Source organism: Trachypithecus francoisi, unplaced genomic scaffold (genome assembly GCF_009764315.1).
Source record: "Trachypithecus francoisi isolate TF-2019V2 unplaced genomic scaffold, Tfra_2.0 Lachesis_group16, whole genome shotgun sequence".
Classification (NCBI taxonomy): Eukaryota; Metazoa; Chordata; class Mammalia; order Primates; family Cercopithecidae; genus Trachypithecus; species Trachypithecus francoisi.
Window position 1 is genome coordinate 71,251,736 of NW_022681461.1, and position 26,429 is coordinate 71,278,164.

Sequence of the window (26,429 nt, forward strand, 5' to 3'; positions counted from 1 at the left end):
AAAAGATAAAGCTAACATCAAAATTTAACATTTTTTGTTTCAAAGGACACTATAACTATTAAGAAAATGAAAAGACAATGCACAGAATGCAAGACATATTTGCAATCCATAGATCTGATAAAGGTCTAGTATACAGAATATATTTTTAAAGCTCTTGAGACTCAACACTAGAAAGACAACTCAATTTCTTAAAGGGCAAAGGATTTGAATAAACATTTCTCTAAACAGGATATGAAAATGGCCAATACATACATAAAACGATGCTTAACATCATTAGTCATTAAGAAAATACAAATCAAAACCACAATGAGATAGCACTTAAAACATACGGGGCTGAAATTAAAAAGACAATAAAAAGGGACATCAAGGATGTGAAAAGACTGGAACCTTCACACATTGCTGGCGCATTGCAGAATGGTGCAGCACCTTTGGAAAAAGTTTGACAATTCCTCAAAATGTTAAACATAGAATTATCATATGACTTAGCAATTTCACTTCTAGGTATATAGTCAAGAGAAATAAAAATATCTGTCCACCCAAAAACTTGCACACAAATATTCATAGCAGCATCATTCATAGAGCCAAAATGTGAAAAAATGACCTAAATATTTGTCAACAGATGAATCAATAAACAAAGTATGATATATCCACACAGTGAATTTTTCTTTTTCTTTTTCTTTTTTTTTTTGAGACAGGGTCTCGCTCTGTTATCCAGGCTGGAGTGCAGTGGTACAATCATGGCTCAATGCAGCCTCAACCTCCTGGACTAAAAATATAAGAATGACAAAAGTAAAAAATAGTGAAAAAAAAACCCTGGAGAGGATTCAGAGAAGTGTGATTACTCATATATTGTTCATGGAAATGTAAAATGGTACAGTCACTCTGGAAAATAATATGGCAGTTTCTTTTAAAACTAAAAATGGATTGGCCATACAATCCAGCAATTGTATAGTAAATTGGGCATTTATCATACAGAAATGAAAACATTTTCACCAGAAACTAGTACACAAATGTTCTCAGGAGCTTTATTTGTAATAGCCAAAAACTGCAAACCATCCAAATATCTTTTAAAGGGCAAACGGCCAAAAAATATTTGGTACATGATTTACTATGGATTACTACTCAGCAATAAAAAGGAGCTAACTATTGATACATGTTCCGCACGTATATAAGGAACAAGGAAGTTGTGCTGAGAAAAGCCAGCCTCAAAAAGATACATACATACTGCATGTGTCCATTTATGTAATATTCATGAAATGACATAATTATAGAATGTAGAACAGGTTAGCGGTTTGCAGGGGTTAGAGATGTTAGGGAGAGGGGGTGGGTGTGGCCATAAATAGGAAGCAGAAAGGAACCTTGTGGTGATGGCACACACAGTTAAGTATCTTGATTGTGGTGGTAGTTACACCAAGCTACACACGTAATAAAATTTCATGCAGCTATACACACACACACACAACACACACACACACACACAAATGAGTACTTGAATAAAGACCAAACTTTGAATAAGCTCTGTAGATTGCGCCAATGTTAATTTCCTGATTTTGATTTTGTAATATACTAAGGCAAGATGTTAACATTTGAGGAGGCTGGGGGATGGGTTCATAGGAACTGTCTGCAGAGAGAAAGTAACAAAGTTACCTTTTTGCTTCTCTCTGCAGAGAGAAAGTTACAAAGTTACCTCTGTAACTTTCTGTGAATTTGTAATTATTTCAAAATGAAATTTTGGGCCAGACACAGTGGCTCAGCCTGTAATCCTACCACTTTGAGAGGCAGAAGTGGGAAAGTTGCTTGAGCACAGGAGTTTGAGACTAGCCTAGGCAACATGGCAAGACCCCCTCTCTACAAAATTTAAAAATTAGCCTGGTGTGGTGGTGTGTGCCTGTGGTTCCAGCTACTTGGGAGGCTGAGGTGGGAGGATGGCTTGACCCCAAGAGGCCGAGACTGCAGTGAGCCGAGTTCATGTCACTGCACTCCAGCTGGGGCGACAGACCGAGACTTTATTAAAAATAAAAATAAAAATAAATAAAATAAAGCTCTTGAAAAACCTAAATTGAATTCCCCAATTTCACATACACAGGTGTGAAAACTAATGCTTCACTCTCAACACCAGATAATAATAAGCAAATTTACTGAGTGCTGCATCTCTAGCAGGCACTACATTTACAGCTTTCCATGGCTAGTCTAATTTACTCCTCACACCAACTCTATTATTATTTCTATTTTAAAGTTAAGGAAACTGAGAATTAGAGGGGTTAATGGCTATGACCAAGGTCATGCATTAGGTTAGGAAGGCAAGCATCCCACCCAGATACTCGGACCCCAGAACTTATGCACTGTGAAATCACCAGAGTAAAAATCCACCCACTTGTCTTAACCCAGTGCATCAGGTCAAGATTTCATTATTCCCTACCTGAACCAGAAATTAATACAGAAGCCTGTTGGTCCATCTCCCCTCCCAGACCTGAGGAGAAAAATGTAATCACACCATACATGCTTGAAAGGTAAACCACCCCAAACAGAAGGCAGTTTCTTTATGCAAAGATTTTAAGTATTTTCTCCAATTTGAATATATACACATTTAGTACTATGGGTGAAATAATTACGCATCAACTTGTAAGTATTCAGTACCTGATATGTGTTTGCCAGAGCATATTATATAAAATACATTAATTTGGAAATACCCGTGTTGCTATCCATATTAGTCTGTTTTTTTACACTACTAAAAAGAAATACCTAAGCCCGGGTAATTTACAAAGAAAAGAGGTTTAATTGACTCACAGTTCTGCATGACTAGGGAGGCCTCAGGAAACTTACAGTCATGGCAGAAGGGGAAGCAGGCCCATCTTACACGGCACAGGTGAAAGAAGAGAGCAGGAGCAACTGTCAGGTGTAAAACCATCAGATCTCATGAGAACTCATTGGCTATCAGGAGAACAGCATGGAAGAAACTGCCCCCATGATTCAATGACCTCCCACCAGGTCTCTCCCCTGACATGTGGGGATTACAATTTGGATTACAAATCCAGATGAGATTTGGGTAGGGACACAGCCAAACTATATCACTATCCTCAATCTTTCACCTTCTGAAACAATTTCATTCAAATACTTCACACATCTTTAACCTCATCTAACACAGGTTTCCAGAATATATTATCTTCAAGTTATTTTTTAAATAATGCTTTTGAATTTGTATATAAATAATGCTGTTCCTGAAAAACTCATCCCAAGCTAAAAAGGATCCATTTGTATCACATCAATGAAATTTATTTAAAAAAAAAAAAAAGAACCTCTATAAATCAGTAGTTCTTAATGCTGGCTGTGAATTAAAATCAACTGGGGAGCTGTAAAATCTATCGACACCTGGGCCCTTGCCCCCAAATAGTGATTTTACTGACCTGGAGTGGGTGCTAGGAGTGGCATTTTCTAAAGTTCCTCCCGTGATTCTAATATACAGCCTGAGCTGAGAACCGCGGCTTACCTGTATATAATGTTCCCCACAATGGAATTTAGGAGTTCTTGATTATACACAAGAATCACCTGGAAATCTTTGTAAACCTACTGCTGCCCAGATTCCACACCCTACCAAAATTATAATTTAGCTGGGGTTAGGCTCCAGGTGTTGTTTTAAAAACACTTCAAGTGAATCTCACTTGCAGCCAAAATGGAGAACCTTCAATTACCATATAAGAGTGTGGCTTTAATCATTCTGAGCAAACTGTCGCAAGGACAGAAAACCAAACACTGCGTGTTCTCACTCATAGGTGGGAATTGAACAATGAGAACACTTGGACTCAGGGTGGGGAACGTCACACACCAGGGCCTGTCGTGGGGTGGGGGAAGTGGGGAGGGATAGTGTTAGGAGATACACCTAATGTAAATGACGAGTTAACGGGTGCAGCACATCAGCATGGCACATGTATACATATGTAACAAACCTGCACGTTGTGCACACGTACCCTAGAACTTAAAGTATAATAATAAAAAAAAAAAGTGTGACTTTACCTGTGAGCTTTCAAAGGCGGTTTAACTCACCATCAAATATTTATTAAAGGAATTCAGCACAGCTGTGCGGTCACATCACCCTCCCAACCACCTGAATGACCCCACAGCTGTGCTGAATTCCTTTGCTTTCTTCTGTTTCCATTGTAGCCAGTGACCTCCAGATGCATCAAATGATAGCCCTGATTGAGAACATGTTAATCCAATGTGGCTTCCTCAAATGTGTATAGTACTTGCTTGTCCTAAATAAAGGAATGGAAAGAGTGCCTCCTAAGGTGAGAGATTTTGTCAGGACTCCAATACAAAGTGATTCCCTCTTTTCTGAAAGATAAATTGGGAAGAAAATGTCACTTTATGTTTGCATATGTTTTTAATAGCTACCCTTTCTTTATTTTATTTTATTTTATTTTTTTGAGATGGAGCATCCCTCTGTCAGAGCCTCTCTCTGTCGCCCAGGCTAGAGTGCAGTGGCACGATCTCAGCTCACTGCAAGCTCCGCCTCCCGGGTTCACACCATTCTCCTGCCTCAGCCTCCCGAGTAGCTGGGACTACAGGCGCCCGCCACTACGCCCGGCTAATTTTTTGTATTTTTAGTAGAGACGGGGTTTCACCGTATTAGCCAGGATAGTCTCGATCTCCTGACCTCGTGATCCACCCGCCTTGGCCTCCCAAAGTGCTGGGATTACAGGCGTGAGCCACCGCGCCCGGCCACTAACTACCCTTTCTTAAAGTGCTTACTACATCTAGGCACTATGTTAAATGTTTACCTGATTTCATTTAATACTTAAAAATGCATACAGGACATATAATTATTATTATTCCTGGCCAGGGGAAGGCCACACCTATAGTCCCAGTACTTTGGGAGGTCAAGGTAGGGGGGATCACTTGAAGTCAGGAGTTTGAGATCAGCCTGGCCAACACGGTGAGACCCTTTCTCTACTAAAAATACAAAAATAACTGGACGTGATGGCGCATGCCTGTAGTCCCAGCTATTTGGGAGGCTGAGGCATGAGAATCGCTTGAAACCGGGAGGCAGAGGCTGCAGTGAGCTAAGATTAGGCCACTGCCCTCCAGCCTGGGTGACAAAGTGAGATTCTAGCTCAAAAAAGAAAAGAAATACATTATTATTCCCATATTGCAGAATGTGAAGTCCCTTTGTCTAAGGTTACTACCCAGTGGGTGGACAGAGACAGACTGGCACCCAGGTTTACAGTGTCCAGTGCTGTACTGCCCCCTTCTGGCCATCCTCTAGGTGCTTCCCGAGGCCCCAGGACTTGTGCCCCAGTGAACAGCCTGGTGGATGGACAGCATGGCATCGTGGTCAGCAGAACTCCTCCCTCCTCCTCACTGTTGTGGTTCAGTCCAAACCCCCTAGCCCCAACATTCCCTGGTTCCCCAGTTCTGTGACATCACAGACAGCCTTCTGTCCACTCTGCCAGCTGCAGGTGAGTGGGGCTCACAGTTTAGACCAAAAGGCGGGAGGTGATAGTTTTTCTGTACCAAAAGGGACAATGTCCCCACCACTCCTGGACACCTATTAATTTTGCTCCAAGAAGCAATCCCCATCCCTCATTTGCTTTAACCTCACTGTTTCTCTCTCTCTCTCTGGGTCCCAGTCTCCACCTGTGCTAAATGACCTCCCTCGCCCCCGCCCGCAACGCCAGAAGCCTTCCTGTTTGACCTCATTGATCTTTCTTCCGATCAAAGTGCAATGGGGTCACTAGAGACCTGAAGTTCCTAGCCCACTGGGGGACAACCCAACGGCCCTCTTCTTTAGTTCCTGCTTCCCTCTAGAGGGGGTCACTGGTAGTGCAAGAAGTGCCACCCACCCCCTAGGCATCTGCCTTACATATTCATCAGCATCAGAACCTTCATTTGTATTTATTAAGCCTTTACAACACACCAGAAAGCTGTGCTAAGCACTTTCCATCATTATTTAATCCTCAGAACTACCTTCTATTGTAGATACTATTATTATCATCCCCATTTTACAAGTCAGAAAACAGATTCAAAGAGGTCATAAATTCTTCTAAATTACCTAGCTAACAGTAGATCTCCAAGATTTAAACCCTAGACAATGTGCTTGTAACTGATACACTGCTGTCCCTAAGAGCCTTTTCATTTCTGAAGAGGGTTCAAGAGCTCAAAGCTCTCTGCCGTCAACACTCAGAGGAGAAAGTGGTTCTACTACCCTCTTTCTTGCAAAATTGTCTGGTAAACATGTGGAGAGAGCATCAGTACAGGGTGCCGACAAACCTACACTTCAAATCCCTGCTGACTGATAATATGGATGATCTCCAAGGTTTATTTTTAATTGAAAAAAATCAAGGTGCAAAACATGGTGTATAGTAAGCTATCATTTGTATTAAAAAGAGAAAAAGAGAATTTGAATAACTACATTTTCTTGTATATCCATAAGCTGCTTTGGTGGAAGATGCCTCCATTCACTATATGAAACAAAAACTGAATTTATTTCTGGTTAAACAAGGGAGAACTGCGCTTGTATGGCAAAGTCTCTGCACAAAGCTCATGGGTGATGCATAAGGGGCTTTGGGAGGTGTTGAGTTCACGTACTGGTGGTGTTTCAGAGACAGCAGTGCTTGGGAATGGTAGACCTTTAGCTATGAAGTGCACCTACTGGCATGTGTCTGTTAGAATGGTTACCGAGGGGCCGGGCGCGGTGGCTCAAGCCTGTAATCCCAGCACTTTGGGAGGCCGAGATGGGCGGATCACAAGGTCAGGAGATCGAGACCATCCTGGCTAACACGATGAAACCCCGTCTCTACTAAAAAATACAAAAAACTAGCCAGGCGAGGTGGCGGGCGCCTGTAGTCCCAGCTACTGGGGAGGCTGAGGCAGGAGAATGGCGTAAACCCGGGAGGCGGAGCTTGCAGTGAGCTGAGATCTGGCCACTGCACTCCAGCCTGGGTGACAGAGCAAGACTCCGTCTCAAAAAAAAAAAAAAAAGAATGGTTACCAAGGGAGTTTCATTAATAGATTAAATGGGTATCACACAGGTTCTGGGGATTTGTTGTTACCGTGGTTACAGGGCAATCCATCGTCATCTAGGAATGTGGGAGCTTCTTTTTTTATTCTCATTCTCTGCCTTCTGGTCCTCCCTCAACCAAAGCTGCAGGAAAGACCCTCCAAGATTGTCCAGATCTTCACCACTGTCATTGGCTTTTCTTGAAAACATAGTTCCATTTTTCCATGTACAGATATCTGGTTTTCATTTTGAGTATCAGTCTGCCTCATTTCTTTCTCATTTTTGTCTTTGAATCATTTGTTGCACCATTTGTCAAACCAGAGGCTACATAAAAGCATTCAGCTCTCTAGACAACAGAACCTGAATGATGCAAGACAATGATAATGAAGGCCAGGCGCAATGGCTCACGCCTGTAATCCCAGCACTTTGGGAGGCCAAGGCTGGCAGTTCACCTGAGGTTGGGAGTTCGAAACCAGCCTGACCCAACATGGAGAAACCCCCGTCTCTACTAAAAATACAAAATTAGCTGGGTGTGGTGGTGCATGCCTGTAACCCAGCTACTCGGGAGGCTGAAGTAGGAGAATCGCTTGAACCCAGGAGACAGAGGTTGCAGTGACCCGAGATCACACCATTGCACTCCAGCCTGGGCAACAAGAGTGAAACTCCTTCTCAAAAAAAAAAAAGAAAAAGGACAATGATAAAAGTATTTTCAAAAGGATGTGAAAGCCTCTCTGGAATCATGCCCCATGATTTCCCTGGCATGACCATCTATCTTTGATAGCCAGACTGCTTTTTCTTTGGGCTTAGCTATAGATTAACCTCACCTGTGATATTAATCCAGGCACAACAGGGAGTGTTAGCAATGGTGCAGACTCCCCTAATCAGCTAAAATAAAACCCGAAGGTTTCTGTGATCCATAATTACTTGAGCTAAGGATTTTAAATTGGTCAGGTGTACCCTAGGATGTGGGCTATATGATTTTCTATGTCAGTCAAGGTGAGGGGGGGGGGGGAAGCACTTTAAATTGTTCAACTCAGAATCCTCAGAAGTCTGTTTCACGTACTAGTAGCTAAACCCCAAGGGTTTCATCCCTTCAGATTCTGTGTAAGAAGGCATAGTCCACTGTGGGTGCTGGAGAATCATGCACTGCAATGGTCTAAATATTCATTATGCAGAACAATTAGTCTTAATCATAGTTGGAATAGAAAAGTCTGATCTCCACATAAGAAACAAACCGTATCAACAAGCAAGCAGTATAGCTTATATTTATAGCAGTATAGTTCATCTATATTTATAGACAATGCCCCTTGGGAGTTTAGAGGCAAGATAGGAAAGTGTTAAGTGCAAAAGTCTCCTTAGAAAGACTCAGCAGACAGATACGGACAGCTGTCCTTCTGACATGGAACATTAGTTATTCTAATGGCCTTTCTACATACAGTAAGTGCAAGTGTTCTCCACAGACTCCAAATTCTTAAGGAACAGAGGGAATTTTGGTCCTGTCTTTATTTCAGGGGCCAGTTGTGTTATCTAGCAGGCCATAAGATTATTTTGATTTCCAGTTAACATTTTAGGACTCTTGGAAAATGATGAAGATATCTACACTAATGGAATTTCCCATTCCAATTGATTTTTTTCTAAATCCCCTATTTTAGATATGAGCTTTTGCACAGAGAAGAAAGGGCTCCTTTTACTTATACTCTTTGCCCCAGAATGTCCTTTGAAAGTGTCCTGAAGTCTATTAAGTCACCTATTGATTCATCATTTTGTTTGTTATTAATGAATCTTTGCCCTATCTACCCTTAAGAGAAAATCTTTTGAAATAGTTTCATGTGGCATACTTCCTATTTTTCTTACCCTCTCAAGTCCATTTTTAAAAATATTAGGCTTAGATGGGTTATTTGAATCTTCTGACCTTTCTCATCCTGCTACTCTTAAACATTTTCCCTGTCGTTGAAGGTCAAAAATTTTATTTATTTATTTATTTTTGAGTCAAGATCTCCTGTTGCCTAGACTGGAATGCAGTGGCATGATTATAGCTCACTGAAGCCTTGATTTCTCAGGTTCAAGCAATCCTCTCTCCTCAGCCTCTGAGTAACTGGAACTGCAGGTGCACACCACCATGCCCAGCTAAATTTTGATTTTTAGTAGAGATGAGGTATGTTGTCCAGGCTGGTCTCAAACTCCAAAACTCAAGCAATCTTCCTGTCTCAGCCTCCCAGAGTGCTGGGATTACAGGTGCGAGCCACTGTGCCTGGCCTGAAGGTCAACAATGAAATGAACTAATTGGTACAAATATGATAGTCCAAGACAATTAGTAATGAACAGAATCCTGAATCCCACAGGATATAGAAAACAAACTTTCTTTTGTTCTGAAATTTGGGAAGATTCTATTTTTACCCAACTCAACTCTTACTTGGTTTAAATTCAGCCTCTCTGGATCTACCTTCAGTGCAGAAGTTTTAGGCGGGTATTGTGCAATGTGATTGTTCTTTTCCAGAAAAATGCTCCCTGAAAAATTTATTAGGGCAACCAGGGGAAGGAATAAGAGGAGTATAAGTGGGTAGTAAGGATCAAGTTGGGTGGAGAGAGAAAGAGAGAAGCAAAGAAAGTAGGTGTCAGAGGTTTGAGTGAGAGTAAGGTCTTTCTTTTTTTTTCTTTCTGAGGCCAGAGCATTCCAGACAAAGAAGCCTTCTATTATATGTTTGACATTTTTGTCTTCTCTCTTCTCTAGAGCTCCTCTTAAATCTGATTTTTGACATCAAAACTTTGTCATCATGGCTACAGTAATCCTAAGTCATCTAGTGAATTTTTGCCATTTATTAAGACAAATACATGAGAGTACCTATAGTGGGAGTATATATATGGAGTTTTTCCAGGAAGAGGCAACAACCTTAATGCAGATGAGACCATGACAAGCAGGAAAGAGTACACTACAATTGATAAACAGTTTATACTTGTGCACAGCATCTTGAATTTCTTGGCCAAGCAGAGCCTAAAAGAGGCCACATGATCAACAACCTGAAAATTACTGACTCCCAAATATAAGCTAAAAAAAAAAAAAAAGTGACCTTCTTTTACGATTTACCAAGACAGAACACATGCTGACAAAGGTTTAGAGGGACCCAAGTCCAAGTTTTAGCAATTTCCCCTAAACAAATTAATTACCACTCCAACAAAACTCCAACCACTCAGGGCTGATTCATGGTGGGGGCTTGTCAGAGCTATGCTTCCATTCCTTTCTTATGAAGCGCTTCCTTCTACATTCAACATACACAAGGCAGTCTGGAACAAAGCCAAACTCCATGAGGCAAGCATTTTTATAAGTGGATGAAGACAATGGAAACTAAAGCAAGTAGCAGAATAAGAAGCAGATTAATGGCAAGGATGTTTGCTAAATGGTGCATCGCCAAAACAAAAGATCTAACTGCCTATATAAATTTCTATTTCTTTACAAATTATAGAAAAACAAAATAAATCCACTAAAGAGAGCTCAATAAAATACATCAGAGCTCAAATCACATTTAAAAAATAAAATCCCATGATATGACACTAAGTCTAGGGGAAAAAAAAGAAACCTCACCTGGCAGCAGATCCAAAAGACTATTGGAGATTGGGGCTAAATGGACATAGTGAGTGCCCCCACTTTGACCAAAAAATCCACACAATGGGGATATCTGTGCATGTCTAGCCTGCATCGTATCTAACCATAGGGAACAGCTTATGTGCAGAAAGTTAAAAATCAGTTAGTGGAAGGGAGAAAGGAGATCTGCTGGGCATAGTTTTTTTCCAACAGTCAGAGAAGGTTCATGTGTTTATTCAACAAATATGTATAAAGTACCTATTCTTTGCCCATCCCTGGGCTGAATGCTGAGGATACAAAAGTGAATAAAATACTGTCCCTGTTTCCATGGACATTTGTCTATCTTGTGTCTTGTTCACTGCTATATCTCCAGCACGTAACAGTACCTGGCACATGGCAGGTTTTCAGTAAATACATGTTAAATAAATGCAGAAGAAAAAAAAAAAAAAACTTGGCTGGGCTCAGTGGCTCAAGCCTATAACCCAGCACTTTTGGAGGCTGAGGCAGGGAGATTGCTTGAGCCCAGGAATTCGAGATGAGCCTGGGCAATATGGCAAAATTCCACCTCTACCAAAACAAAACAAAAAAACAGACTATAACCGGGCATGGTAGTGCGAGCCTGTATTCCAAGCTACCCAGGAGGCTGAGACAGGGAAATCGCTTGAGCCTGGGAGGCTAAGGCTGGAATGAGCCCTGATGGTGCCACTACAGTCCTGCACAGGTGTCAGAGTGAGACCCTGTCTCAAAAAATAAAAAACTAGAAAAAAAAAGAAAAAGGAAAAAGCTCATGAACTAGTATCCAGACTGTCAACAATAGGCAGTTACAAGACAATGTTTCAGCAAGTATTTATTGAGCATTTACCATGAGTTAGGCAGTCACTGTACAATAACAGGCTGTGATACAGGAAAACATGGTGGGCCAGCAGGGGAGTGCTGTAGGAGCACAAGGGAGGGACTCCTAACTCATCCCATGCCTTCCTGTAGCCCCTGAGCTGAATCCTGGAGTTTGATGAATGAAGGATTGAGGTGAGAACATCTCAGGCAGAGGGAACAGGATGTGAACAGATCCATTTAGTAAAAGGTGATTGGGAGAGCTGCCTATACAGCATCTCTTATGGCTGTAGGGCGGTGAGTGCAACCCAGAGAAGATGAGGCTGAAGAGAATAACAGTGGTGATCACAAAAGGAGTTGGACCTGCAGACTTGGGGACCCCCTTGGTGGGGCGGAGGGTTGTTGGGGCAGAAGAGAGATAGGATTTACATGTCTACCAGATAACTCTAGCTTTAGGTGGAGGCAAACAAGCCAATGAAAAAGTTTAAGCAGTGGTTCACATGAGAAGTGATGGTGGCTTACACTATGGTGAAGGAAATGGCAAAGGATTGACTGGGCAGACAGACTGAAGAGATATTTGGAAAGTAAAGTTCAAAGACTGATGAACGTGAGCAGACAGCAGGAGGCTGGCAGGCTTCTGACTCTAGAGACAGCGTGAATAATAGGACCACCCCATAAAATAGGAAACATGGGAAGAAGATAGATATGCTTTGCAGCAGATGGGGAAGAAAAATAGTCCCAACCAGTAAACAGAGAGCAGAACTAAAATTGACTCATGAAACCATCAGAGTCAGCTTAGCATGTGAATGGGGTAAGCTGTGTCCTACAGCTTGTGATATTCCTGACACAAAAACTACACCCCACCTCTCTACTGCCCCCAGGGCCTGCAAATGCTTTTACTCAAGACAAGAATACATGCTAGTTTATTCTACAAACACCTTCAATTTTTATTCTACAAACAATTATTGACTTTCCATACTGCGCTAGGTACTGCTCTAGACACTGAGAATAGAACAGTAAACCAAACAGCTAAAATCCATGACCTCATGTGACTTCTAATTTAGTGGGGAGAAGCAGACCTTAAGCACAGTAATTTAGCAAATTATGTAAAGTGTTAGGAAATGAAGCTGGGCACGGTGACTCACACATGTAATCCCAACACTTTGGGAGGCCAACATGGGAGGATCACATGATTTCAAGACCAGCCTGGGCAATAGAGTGAGACCCTTTCTCTTAAAAAAAAAAAAAATTAAGAATTTGCTGGGCATGGTGGCATGCACCTGTAGTCCCAGCTACTCAGGAGGCTGAGGCAGGAGGAGCCTAGAAGTTCAAGGCTGCAGTGAACCATGATTGTGCTACTGCACTCCAGCCTGAGCATACAGCTAGACCGTGTCAAGAAAGAGAGAGAGAGGGCCGGGCGCGGTGGCTCAAGCCTGTAATCCCAGCACTTTGGGAGGCCGAGATGGGCGGATCACAAGGTCAGGAGATCGAGACCATCCTGGCTAACACGGTGAAACCCCGTCTCTACTAAAAAATACAAAAAACTAGCCGGGCAAGGTGGCGGGCGCCTGTAGTCCCAGCTACTCGGGAGGCTGAGGCAGGAGAATGGCGGGAACCCGGGAGGCGGAGCTTGCAGTGAGCTGAGATCTGGCCATGGCATTCCAGCCTGGGCGACAGAACGAGACTCCGTCTCAAAAAAAAAAAAAAAAGAGAGAGAGATTGAGAGAGAGACAGAAGGGAAGAAGGTAGGAAGGAAGGAAGGGATGGAGGGAGGGAGGGAGGGAGGGAGGGAAAGAAAGAAAACATCTGAAAAGTAAGCAAGGAAGAAAGGAAGAGTTAGGAAGTCTTGGGGTGCTGGACAAGGGGGTATAATGTTAAATACAACCGAGAAAGTCTCACTAGAAAAGGTGACATTGAAGCAAACACTTGAAGGTAATGACAGAATGTTGTTATCTAAGAGAACTGAATTCCAGGCAGAGAGTAAAACAAGCACAAATTGTTGAGTTGAGAGCTTGCTGTGTTTTAAAACTCAGCAAGGGGGCAAATGGAATTGGGGAACTGAAGGAACTGAAGACAGAGTTGGTGATGAGGGTTGTGAGTGGACAGGGGGGAAGAAGGATGATTACATTACAGAATATCTTAAGACCCAAGTGAGAACTTTGGTTTTTCTTCTGAGGAATATGCGAAACCACTGAACAATTTTGAAGAAAAGAAAGACTAAGAGAAAAAAATCTTTTTGACTCACTCCTATAATCCCAGCACCTTTCGAGGCCAACGTGGGAGGATTACTTGAGCCCAGGAGTTCAAGACCAGCCTGGGCTACATAGGGAGACCCTGTCTCTATAAAAACTACAAAAATTAGCCAGGTGTGGTGGTGCACTCCTGTAGTCCCAGCTACTGGGGAGGCTGAAGCAGGAGGATCACTTGAGCCCAGGAGTTTGAGGCTGCCGTGAGCTGTGATCACGCCACTGTACTCCAGCCTGGGTAACAGAGTAAAACTTTGTATCAAAAAAAAAAAAAAGTTTGCATTTACCCCCACATATTTGCTATTTCTTATCCTATTCATCCCTTTCTGTAATGTGAATTTCCATCTGGTATCATTTTCCTTTGATCTTTCAGCATTTTTTGCAGGCTGGGTCTTCTAAAGACAAATTCTCTCTATTTTTGTTTATCTTATAATGTCTTCATTTTGCCATAATTATTGAAGGATGTTTTCATGGAATATGAAGTGAAAGGTTTACAGGTTCTTTTTTTCATCTTTATTTATTCCAGTTGTTTTAAGAGCCTGCTCTTCAGTTTACTTTTTGGCCATTTGACTAAAATGTGCCTAGGTGTGATTTTCTTTTTGTTTTTCATGTTTGGTGCTCACTGAGTACTTATGTTGATGCTTTCTATCAAATTTGGTAAATTTTCAGCCACTTTTGCTTCAAACATTTTTTCTGCCCTTGGTCCTTCTGAGAGTCCAGCAACGCGTGTATGTTACACAGCTTGGTAGCATCCTGCAAGGTCACTGGTGTACCCTTCATCCTTTTTAAATCTTTTTTGCTTTCTCTGCTTCAGTTTGGATAATTTCTTTTGACCTTTTTGCAGGTTTACTGATCATTGCTTTTGCTTTGTCCAATCTCTGGTTAACCCTACCCAATACATATTTTCTTCAGATACTGGTTTTTACAGAACTAGAATTTCTATTTGATTCTATTTGAGTTTCCATTTCTTCCTTCCATATTATATCTCTCCATCTACTATTCCCATTTTTTCCTGTCCTTGGAAGTTTTGAGCTGAAGATGACATGATACATTTTAACAGAACTACCCCACCTTTTGTATTAATTATGGAGGAAGTCCAGGGCAAGAGAAATAAGGAGACCAGTTAGGAGACTATTGCAGTAATTCAGGCAAGAGATGATGGTGGCTCCGGCCAGGGGATGGCAGTAGAGAAAATGAGACTCAAGTGCCTATAATGAAGGCAAAACTCACAAAGCAAAGTGAATGAGGTATTGTGAGGGACACCTAACCAATACCATGATCAGAATTTCCTTTTAAAGGGGGGTTTTGCCACAAGAAGGGGAGTGAGAACAGAATGTATCCAGAGATCTGAAAAACTTGATACACAAATAAAGGAATCTGGGACTAAAGCAAGGCCTTATAATCCTGGACCTTCAAAACTAGAAAGATCCTTGAAGAGATCATCTAGCCTAACTTCTTATTACTGATGAGGAGCCTGAGACACAGAAAGAAGCATGGACCTACCCAAAGCTGTCCAGCAAATTAGTGGCAAAACCAGAATTTAAAGCTACGAGTCCATATGCTTCCTTTCCATAGGACCTGGACCAGCTGGGATCATTTGAAGCCAGGAAGCCACATGAAGAGAAGGGAGGAAAATGGAATGACCATTGACTGAGCACTTATCGTATACCTAGCACCACAGGAGCTACTTTTCATATATATGATTCTTTACTTCTGCAAAGTAGGCACTGCTATTCTCATTTTTCACATGATAAAAGTGAAGTTCAAAAAGGGTAAAGAATCCACCCAAGAACATGCACCTGTTAATGGGGTAGGACACAGAGCTATCTGAAACCTGAGCATGTTTACGTGCATGTCTGCATGAGGTGGGATTTTGCTGTCATCAGATCCTATCTGGAGTGTGAACACAGGTGAAGGACTAGCATTTTTCAGCCACAGTCTTATGTTTACTTAGGAAACAGCCCAGCCCAGTGAATTGGGCTCAAACTCAAGATTGGCTGATTCAACAAGGCACCCCTGCAGACAAAGCTGGCAGAGTAGAGATTTCAACTCCTTTCCATGGGTAAGAAAATTTGTACAGAATAGGAAAAAAAAAATGGCCTAGGTGGAAGGGACTGGATCTGCTGGCCATGGGAAGCTACAGAAGATTTGGGAGAGGGGAGGAGTATTATGTTAATACCCTGGGAGAGGCTGACCCAATGATACCCCCCCCGCCACCACAGTCAATTTCCAATAGGTATCTGGAATTCAGATTCCAGAACCCATGCCCCTCATTCCTTTGCCTCCAACAGCAGCCCACCAAAACCTGATCTCGAAGATCTTCTGTTTATGCTGCAGGGACTGTCAGGAGCCCTATGCCAACGATGACTCCAAGGTTCCCAGTCAAACCCAAGAGCACAAGCCATCGACCCAATGTAGGTATCAGATAAGGACACTCTGCGTGGCCTCTCTAAACCTCAGTTTGCTCACTCTCTGCCTGCTGGGATACCCCCAAACTGCCTTCATCTTTTGAGTGATAATTCCAATTTAAAATGAGGTGGGTGTTGGATAGCTAAGTACTCAAACCAATAAAAAAGAGAGCTTAAACTCTTGTACTTAAAGTGTAGTCTACAGACCAGCAATACTGGCATCACTTGGGGGCTTGTTACAAATGCATTTTCAGACCCTGCTCCAGACCTACTGAATCAGAACTGGCACTTTAACAGGATCTCCAGGTAAATTTGAATATACATTATAGTCTGAGAAACACTGGATTAAAGACTATAAAAATAGTGGGTTAAGATCCCTGTTTTGGGGGCAATACATGCTAGTTTAAATCTCAGTTCTGCCACAGAAGTTGGGCAAGTCTCTTGACCTACCTGAGCCTCACTGTCCTTACCTGTAAAATAGGGCTATTCATAATACATCATTATTTTTCAGGATCATTGGGAGGGTAAAATGAGGCAATATAAATAAGCATCTAGCTCAGGGTCTGGCACAGAGTAGGCACTCAACATACAGAAACAATATATAGGTATTGATCAGGATAGAGTATGTTTTGCTGCTAAAACAAATAAGCCTTGAAATCTCAATGGTTTACAAAATAAAAATGTATTTCTTGCTTACACAAAGTCTAGTACAAACCAGCCATCCCCTTTTTAATCTTTAGCCAGGGCCTCTGGAACATGAGGCTTCCTAGGCTACCATGTCAAGGGAAGAGAGAGAGACAGAGAAGACACCCTGGCCTTCAGTTTGTAATCAAAATCTTCTTGAAGATCCAGGAAAAGAGATCAAGCAGAGAAGATCAGGGATCAAAATCAACTATTTCAGACAGAAAAAAAAAAAAGGAAGCATTGTTGTCAAAATCAGCCACATTTAGGACTCACACAAGTGGGAGGGGGTGAGCACAGATGGCCAGGAACCTGGCAGACTCCCATTGAGAGACAGGATAGTACAATGATTTGTTTTGACAGAAATCCATATGTGAGGGTCTTTAAAATACTTTCCCTGGAAGTAGAGTCACAATAAAAATCAAGAACCTTAAAAATATGAATGCCTTTTCCCAAGGGAAGGATGATGATAATTACTGAGAACCTATAATATGCAAAGCACTGTCTAGGCACTGGGGACCCAGCTGTGATCAGATAAATCCCTTACTGTTTCAGAGCATATATTTCACATTTTAACAGTAAAATGATATTATTTAATCCCCACCATAACTCGAAGAAGTGGACATTAGTATTCAAATTGGACATACCATTTTGCAGATATGAATGAAGAGGCAGGCGGGGGTTAAGCAAATAGTTAAGGTATGCAGCTAATAAATGACAGAGCTGTCTATCACAGAACACAGCTCAGACTGTCGACAAAATTTGTTGTTGTTCTTCTAGAAACCTAGAAGTATATAAAGACAAAGTCTCATATACAACAATATTCATTGCAACAATATTTATGGTAGAAAAATTTGGGCTGGGCACAGTGGCTCACACCTATAATCCCAGCACTTTGGGAGGTAGGAACATCACTTGAGCCCAGAAGTTCAAGACCAGCCTGGGCAACATGGGAAGATCCCACCTCTACAAATAATAAAAAATTAGCCAGACTGGGCACGGTGGCTCACGTTTGTAATCCCAGCACTCTGGGAGGCCAAGGTAGGTGGATCACCTGAGGCCGGGAGTTTGAGACCAGCCTAGCCAACATGGAGAAACCCCGTCTCTACTAAAAATACAAAGTTAGCTGGGCATGGTGGCACATGTCTGTAATCCCAGTTACTCAGGAGGCTGAGGCAGGAGAATTGCTTGAACCCGGGAGGTGGAGGTTGCAGTGAGCCGAGATCACGCCATTGCACTCCAGTCTGGGCAACAAGAGCGAAACTCCGTCTCAAAAAAAAATTAGCCAGGTATGGTGGCACACACCTGTCATTTCAGCTACTCAGGAGGCTGAGGTGGGAGGATCGCTTGAACCCAGGAGGTCGAGGCTGCAGTAAGTCATGATTGCACCACTGTACTCCAGCCTAGGTACCAGAGTTAGACTCCCTCAAAAAATAAATAAATAAATAAATAATAAAAAAAACAACATTAGAACTTTGGTTAAATAAATCTTACATTATTCAAAAACTAGAATATTGTACAACCATTTTTTAAAATTATTGACATAAAAAAATATTTATGCCATAATGTATATAAACAAAGTCAAATGCAGGGCTGGGTGAGGTGGCTCACATCTGTGATCCTAGCACTTTGCGAGGCTGAGGCTAAAAGATTACTTGAGGCCAGGAGTTCAAGACCAGCCTGGCAACATAGTGAGACTCCCGCTCTCTACAAAAAAAATTTAAAATTTAGCTCAGCGCAGTGACACATGCCTGTAGTCCTTGCTACTTGGGAGGCTGAGGCAGGAAGATTGCTTGAGCCTAGGAGTTTGAGGTTACAGTGAGGTATGATCACACCACTGCACTCCAGTCTGGGCAACAGAGCAGATCCTTGTCTCAAAAAATAAATAATAAATAAGTAAAATTCATCCATAATACATAGGATATGACGGACTATGTAAAATATGCATAGGAAAAGACCGGAACTGTGATAATAACTTGGGGAAGAGGTGTTTGGGGTCACTTTTTCCTCTTTTATACTATTCATTATTTCCTAACTTTTCTATAAAGCATATGCACTACATTTATAAATGGAAAAAAGTTAATGTCTTAAAAGGAATACATACTTTGCCCTGAATTGATCATTATACATTCTATGCACATAACAAAATTTAGTATGTAGCCCATAAATACATACAAATATAATGTATGATTTTAAAATACACACTTTGAATTCAGCACCTACTTGTGAGGGGAAGCCCTCAGAGGACAGGAGGTGGTAGTTTCAGGTACACCCCCACCCCATAGTAACCCCCACTTGTCTGTATGCACTGCTTCAGAGCCTACAAAACACCTTCACTTCCGTGATCTCACCTAAGCCTCCCCACGTGACCCTGTGGAATTCTCATTGCCAGATTTGCAGCTTCAGAAGGATGAGCTTGACAGACAAAATCCCAAGCGCATTAACGCAGCCTCCCATTTGCCTTCGAGAACACCCCTGATCCAGTCAAAAAAGAGCACTTCCTCCAGCAGCAGTGAGTTTGAGGGTGAGTCCCAAATTGGGGTCCTAACACTGACCAGAAACCCCTAGACAGGGAGCCTGGTCCTGATAACCAGACCCCATTGATATTTCAGCTAAGCGAGATGGGGAGATGGAATCGCTCCCATCAAGCAGCCCCAGTCATATTCCAGAGCACACTGGGGAGACCCTAGAGTCTAAGACCTGACTCCACTATCTTCCAAGCTAGGAAGAGGATGAAGAGGAGCAGGTCTGGGGGGAATGGGCACACATCCATGCTTTCCTTTCAAAGCTTGGTGGCATCATCTTTTTTTTTCCTTTTTTTTTTTTTTTTTTTTGAGATGGAGTCTCCCTCTGTTGTCCAGTCTTGAGTACAGTGGTGCAATCTCTACTCTCAGCTCACTGCAACTTCCGCCCCCCAGATTCAAGTGATTCTGCTGTCTCAGCTTCCTGAGTAGCTGAGATTACAGGTGCCCACCAACATGCCTGGCTAATTTTTGTATTTTTAGTAGAGAAAGGGTTTCACCATGTTGGCCAGGCTGGTCTCAAACCCCTGACCTCAAGTGATCCACCTACCTTGGCCTCCCAAAGTGCTGGGATTACAGGTGTAACCACTGCACCTGGCGGCATCATCTTATACGTGTATTTTTCATATGCTTAGTTGATGTCTACTTTGGCCACTAGACAGTAAGTGCCAGGAGGGCAGGGCCCACATCAGTTTTGTTCCCTGTTATGCCCCCAGATCCAGCCAGGTGCATGGCAAGTAAACAATACCAGAAAACACTTGTGGATTAAATGTAGTTCAACTGGGGGTGAAATGCCTCCAGGTCATGGAAGAACAGATGCCCAATCCCGGGACAGGGGCACAGCCCAGGAAGAAGAAATGCAGCCACATTGCTGGGCAGCAATTCTATGCCCAGGTGGTCTCACATAACTCACAGCCACCCCAGGAGTCCTGTTGAGAACTAAGGATTACCCAACCCAGTCATTTTGAAATCCCCTTGAAAACAACATTTCACAGAGTCCAATTTCTATAAAAGACCAAAGAGGAACAGCTCTGCTTGAATCAAGCTTGAGAAGGTAGGAACCCCACTACCTCACCCTCTCCTTCCTTCTGCCCTTCCCACCCCACCAAGGGGTGAGGTTCACAGAGGGAAAGGGACTTCCCACGAGTGCGCTAGGGAATGACGTAAGTGTCAGAGCCACAATGGGCCCAAGTCTCCTACCTTCTATGTCACTGTGCTTTGCAAGACAGCCTACCGTCACTGAAGCCACCAACGTAGCACAACGCAAAACACACTGCAAGAAACTCCTCCTATCACAAAAGACTTCCAAGTCCTAAGCTAGGGGCTGCCTTGGGTCCCTTGGGATTCAAGAATCTGAGGAATGATCAGCAATGGATACAAACAACAAGAACAGTTCATCCAAGCCCTATTCAAAGGCCTTCACCCAGCATAATGTTTTCCTTTCTTCTTTCAGATCTGAGTGCATATGCCTCCCAAAGAAATTTTTACAAGAGAAACTTAAACCGCTACTGCCAGGAGCGCTGGCCATTCCAGCCGTGCCTCATTGGGAGGCCCTGAGCATTCTAGCCGGCGGCTGCACAGCTGCTGGGGCGCCTCCATGAGGAGAAGGGTGGTGGACAGGAGTCATGAAGATGAATTCGGAAACTCCCCTGAAGGAGGAGAAGACATCTGAGCCATCCTTGGGCCACCAAGCAAGAGTCACCCCAGCTCCTGAAAAAGCCCCCATGGGAAGAGCTGCCTCCAATTAAAGTTCTTGATTGCACCAGAGGATGTGTCCTTCCTCTTTTCCTTTCCCCCTTACCAAATAATGTCTTATTATTTTTAAATATATTGTCACATCTAACTAAGCTTTAAAAAGTTAGCCTATTGGCCGGGCACAGTGGCTCACGCCTGTAATCCCAACACTTTGAAAGGCCGAGGCAGGTGGATCACATGAGGTCAGGAGTTCAAGACCAGCCTGGTCAACACGGTGGAACTCCATGTCTACTAAAAATACAAAAATCAGTGAGGTGTAGTGGCGTGCTTCTGTAATCTCAGCTACTAGGGAGGCTGAGGCAGCAGAATCACTTGAACCCAGGAGACAGAGGTTGCAATGAGCTGAGATCTCAGCACTGCACTCCAGCCTGGGTAACAGAACAAGGCTCGGAGAAAGAAAAGAAAGAAAGAGAGAAAGAAAGAGAGAGAGAGAAGAGAGAGAGAAAGGAAGAAGGAAGGAAGGAAGGAAGGAAGGAAGAAGAAGGGGAGAGAGAGAGAGAGAGAAAGAAAAGAAAGGAGAGAAAGAGAGAGGGAAAGAAAGAAAAGAAAAGAAAGAAAGAAAGAAGGAAGGAAGGAAGGAAGGACGGACAGAAGGAAGGAAGGAAGGACAGAAGGAAGGAAGGAAGGAAGGAAGGGGGAGAGAGAGAGACAGGGAGGGAGGGAAAGAAAGAAAGAAGGAAGAAATAGAAAGAAAAGAAAAGAAAGAGAGAGAAAGAAAGAAGAAAGAAAGGAGAGAAAGAGAGAGGGAAAGAAAGAAAGAAAAGAAAGAAAGAAAGAAAGAAAGAAGGAGGAAGGAAGGACGGACAGAAGGAAGGAAGGAAGGACAGAAGGAAGGAAGGAAGGAAGGAAGGGGGAGAGAGAGACAGGGAGGGAGGGAAAGAAAAAAAGAAAGAAAGAAAAGAAAGAAAAGAAAAAAAGAAAGAAAAGAAAAAAAGAAAGAAAGAAGGAAGGAAGGAAGGAAGGGAGGGAGGGAGGGAAAGAAAAAAAGAAAAAGAAAGGAAGAAAGGAAGAAATAAAAGAAAGAAAGAAGGAAAGAAAGAAAGAAAAGAAAAGAAAAGAAAGAAAGAAAGAAAGAAAGAAGAAAAAGAAAGGAAGAAATAGAAAGAAAGAAAGAGAGAGAGAGAGAGAAAGAAAAAGAAAGGAAGAAATAGAAAGAAAGAAAAAAGAGAAGAGGAAGGAGAAAAAACTTTAGCTTTTTGGATACCTTTTGAAATAATTTCAAATTTACAGAAATGTTGCAAAAATAATACAGAGAAATTCCCATTTACCTTTTACCCAAAGTCACCAATTGTTTAATTTACATTTTCCCCATTTGTACCACCTTAGCTCACTGCAGCCTCCACTTCCTGAGTTCAAGTGAGTGAACTCAGGAGTTCAATCCTCCCGAGTAGCTGGGATTACAGGCGCCCGCCACCACGCCCGGCTAATTTTTGTATTTTTAGTAGAGACGGGGTTTCACCATGTTGGCTAGGCTGGTCTCGAACTCCTGACCTCAAGTGATCCGCCCTCCTCAACCTCGCAAAGTGTGTGATTACAGGCGTGAGCCACTGTGCCAGGCCAAGGTATATCTTTAATAACACATGAGAACAGATTAATACAGTGTACCTTTAGGGTTAATTTTTAAGCATGAACTTTTTAGCCAAATGAATAAACATACACAGTTTTGTTAGATGCTGCCAAGCTCTCTTCTATAAGAGTATACGATATCTGAGATACGTGTTTCCCCACGCCCTCAGCAACTGTTTAGCCTCTCCCAATCCTACAGGTGAGAAATGGTATCTCATTTTGGTTTTAACTTGCATTTCTCTTACCATGAGTGAAGACTAACATCTATTCATATGTTTAAGGGTCATTTTTATATGTTTTTATTAATTACCTGTTTATGTCTTCCACTCTTTTTTATTTTTCCCATTAATTTTTGAGTACTCTTTATATACTAGAAATACGAGCTCCTCAAAGTCAAGTTTATTAATGTTTCATTGAATCTGGACTTTGGGTTATCATTAGAAAGCCTTTTCCTACATCCAGTTTCTAGAGGAATTCACCCACACTTCTTCATTTGCTTATATAGCATTATATATTAGAATTATAACCTGTTCCATTTGGCATTTATTATTACGTATTTAGGAAGTATGGATCTAACTTTACACTTTCTCCTAATGATTACTTAGTCATTTCAGCATATTTATTAAGGAGAATATCTTTGGTCCAATCATCCAACTGAGATGACACCTTTATCATATACTAAATTTTCATATATATTTTTGTCTCTTTCTGAACTTTCTATTCTACTCCACTGGGGAGTCCGCCTGTTTTATTCTTGCTTGTATTTTCATGTAAATGTTAGGATCAATTTGTCTAGTGTCAGAAAAAATCTTGATGTTATTTTCACCATGATTGTGCTAAATTTATAGATTAACTTAGGGAAAATTATAAATCAGGAAGAACTGACACATCTGTAACATTGATTCTTCCTAACCACCAACCAATGGCTTTTCATTTGTTCAAACCTACTTTGTTGGCTTTCAGGACTATTTTCAAGTGTTCTTTATATTAATTTTGCAAATTTCTTATTAACTTTATTCCTAAGTATTTTATCTTTTGTTGCTATCGTAAATGGAGTTTTCTCTCTCACTATTGTTGTAGTTATTGCTTGTGTATAATAACACTATTGAGTTCAGTATGCTAATTGTATGCCTTGCTTCCCTTCTGAATTCTTTCATTGTTTGAGTAGTTTTCTTTCTGCTTTCCAATGGTTTACCAGTAATACCATTATGTCATCTGCAAGGAGAAATACTTTCAAATTCTTCTTCTAATTTTTATGTGTCTGATTTACCTTGTCTAATTGCGATGGTTAATGCCACCGGTACAATGTTAAAGTTAGTAGATATCTGTGCTTTGTTCCTGATTTTAAATAGCTCCAGTATTTGCACATTAAGGAAGAAGTTGAGTTTAGGGCAAAGGCTTAGAGGTAGAGATAAAGAGAGAGTGCCATTTTATCATATTAATATAATAGCCATCAACTCCCTCTTTTTTTCCCCGCATCTATAAGAAAAAAGGCACATAATTTCTTTACTCATATTGAATCAAACTTCCATTCCACAGATAAATTTCACCCAACCATGATTTATTATCCTCATACTATGAGGTTGGATTCTGTTCGCTAATATTTTATTAAGTATTTTTGTATCAGTATTGGTAGGTGACATTGCCTTGTAATTTTCTTTTTGTATTATCCCTATCAGATGTGGTTATCAATATACATTTGCTTCACAAAAAGAATTTGGAAGTTTTACTTTAAATGCTCTAGAACAATTTATGTAGTACTGTAACTGGTCTTTCAAAGCTTGGTGAAACTCTCCTTGTGAAACTCTCTAGACCTGTTGCCTATTTGGGGGAGGGTAATTCCTTAATAAATTTCTTCTACAGAAATTGATAGTTTCTATCTTTAATGCAGTCAATTTAATAAACTGTATTTTCCCAGAAAATTATCTACTTCCTAGTTTCTCAAACTTTTTAAAACAAAAGTATGTTATGGACTCTCAAGATTTTTAAAATTTCTTTTGTTTCAACAATTATTTCCCCCTCATTCTTTCTAATTTTATATACTTGCGCTTTCTCCTTTTTTTCCTGATTAAGCTACATAGTATTTCTATTTTGTTAATTGTTTTCAAAAAAAGATTTCAATTAATTAGATCTGCTTTTTAACATTCTAGTAAATTCTGCTTTTAAACGTTTGGTTACTTTGTTGTTGTTTTTCCAGCTTTTAGAATTGGGAAATTATTTCATTCTTTTATTTTCTTGATACAAGTGTTTAAACACTGTGGTAGACAGAATAATGACCCCTGCAAAACATTAAAGTTGAAGATACAATTAAGGTTGCTAATCGGTGACCTTGAGATAATCCACAGTTACCTGGGTGGGCCCCATGTAATCACATTGGGAGAATCTGCAGCCCACTCTGGGGCAGGTTTCTGCCACAACAGCACAGAGGCCAGGACAGGAGAGGAGGCAGCAGCAGTCAGAAATTCACCAACAACATCTTCCTGGTAAGAAGGGACTAAATTGTCATGTGACTTGGTTGGCCAATGAAAACATAGCAGATAAGACACTAGCAGGGGCTTAGAAATGTGTTTTCACAGTGGGGCTTGCTGTGTCTTCCTCTAGCAGCCCCAGAAGAACACGCCTAGCTGTCTACTAATCCAAAAGGGGTAAGAGACAAGTGAGGCAGAACCACTCCATCCGACCTGATAGGCACAGTGGACATTATGGCATGGTGGACAAAGGGATGGACCCCTGGAAAGGGGCTCAGCATATGTCCTCCCTCCTCCCTTTGTGGTTCAGTCCAAACCTCACTGTCTCCAACATTCTCTGGTTGCCCCACACTGTGACATCACTGCCAGCCTCCTGTCCACTCTGCCAGCTGCAGGTGAGTGAGGCTCATAGGTTAGACCTAAGGGTAATTCTGTACTAAAATAGAAAATGCCCCCAACACTCCAGGACACCTATTCACTTTGTTACAAGAAGCACCCCTTATTTGCCTTGACCCCACTGTTTCTCTGTCTCTGGGTCCCAGTCTCCCTACCTGTGCTGAAAGACTCCTAAGGGCTCCCCTAGCTCCAGACGACTTCCTGTTTGCCCTCATTGATCTTTTCTTACTCTGATCAAAGTGCTGTGGGGTCCCTAGAGAACCAAAACTCACAATCCACTGGGGACAGCCCAAGGGCCCTTTTCTTTGGCTCCTGCTTCCCTCTAGAGGCGGGCATTGGTAATGCAAGAAACACGAAACCCCACTCCGTCCCAGCCAGCATCTCAGTGACATTAAACGCTTGCTATGTGCCGGATACCCTGCAAAGCACTTGATATCTTTATGTCACCAAATCGGTACAACGGCATTCTGCGGGTAGCTTTCACCATACCATTGTACAGACTGGAAAACTGAGGTTCAAGGAGGCTAAGTGGCCCGAAATTACACAGCAAGATGCAACAGGAATTAGGAAGTGAAGTCCATCTAAGTTAAAAAGGAGTGTGCTCTTAACTGTTATGCTGTTCTGCCAGGCTTCAGATGGAATCTTTCCATTTAAAAACCACTTACCATCAACTCTTGGAGGTCAAGGTGGTTCTGGACATCTCATTCTGGAATTGTATAGACAGAATAAACTCTGGCTTCAGATAAAACTACATTAAAATCCCAGCTGTTCCTGTTGGCTGCCACACCTGAGCAAGTCACCTTTCTTAGGCTCAATTCCCTCCACCTGGAAAATCAGACAAAGTCCCTTCTTTGCAAGGTGGAGAGGAAAATGAAATGAGCTCAGAGATGTCAAAGGACCTGCCCAAATGCTCAATGAATGTCAGTGTTCTTGACATCATGGCTATTTCTATTTCCATAACTTTCTGAGATTAAAAAAAAAA

The 26,429-nt window shown here is 41.8% G+C and overlaps 1 protein-coding gene across 3 annotated transcripts; it reads left to right on the top strand.

Annotated features, from left to right (window-relative positions):
• The first annotated feature begins 5,291 nt into the window (after window positions 1-5,291).
• Window positions 5,292-21,129, top strand: TEX48 (testis expressed 48). Of its 3 annotated transcripts, XR_004443591.1 has the most exons (6): window positions 5,292-5,453; window positions 5,625-6,337; window positions 15,606-15,713; window positions 15,989-16,065; window positions 19,133-19,264; window positions 20,716-21,129. XR_004443591.1 is itself a non-coding variant. In XM_033237671.1 (5 exons), exons 2-5 carry the CDS (start codon window positions 15,710-15,712, stop codon window positions 20,817-20,819), a joined length of 363 nt encoding a protein of 120 aa, XP_033093562.1. In that variant the 5' UTR covers window positions 5,292-5,453; window positions 15,606-15,709; the 3' UTR covers window positions 20,820-21,027. The 3 variants fall into 3 exon arrangements, 1 of the variants encoding a protein (XP_033093562.1); XR_004443590.1 differs by lacking the exon at window positions 5,625-6,337 and having other exon boundaries at window positions 20,716-21,080; XM_033237671.1 differs by lacking the exon at window positions 5,625-6,337 and having other exon boundaries at window positions 15,943-16,065; window positions 20,716-21,027.
• The last annotated feature ends 5,300 nt before the right edge of the window (window positions 21,130-26,429 follow it).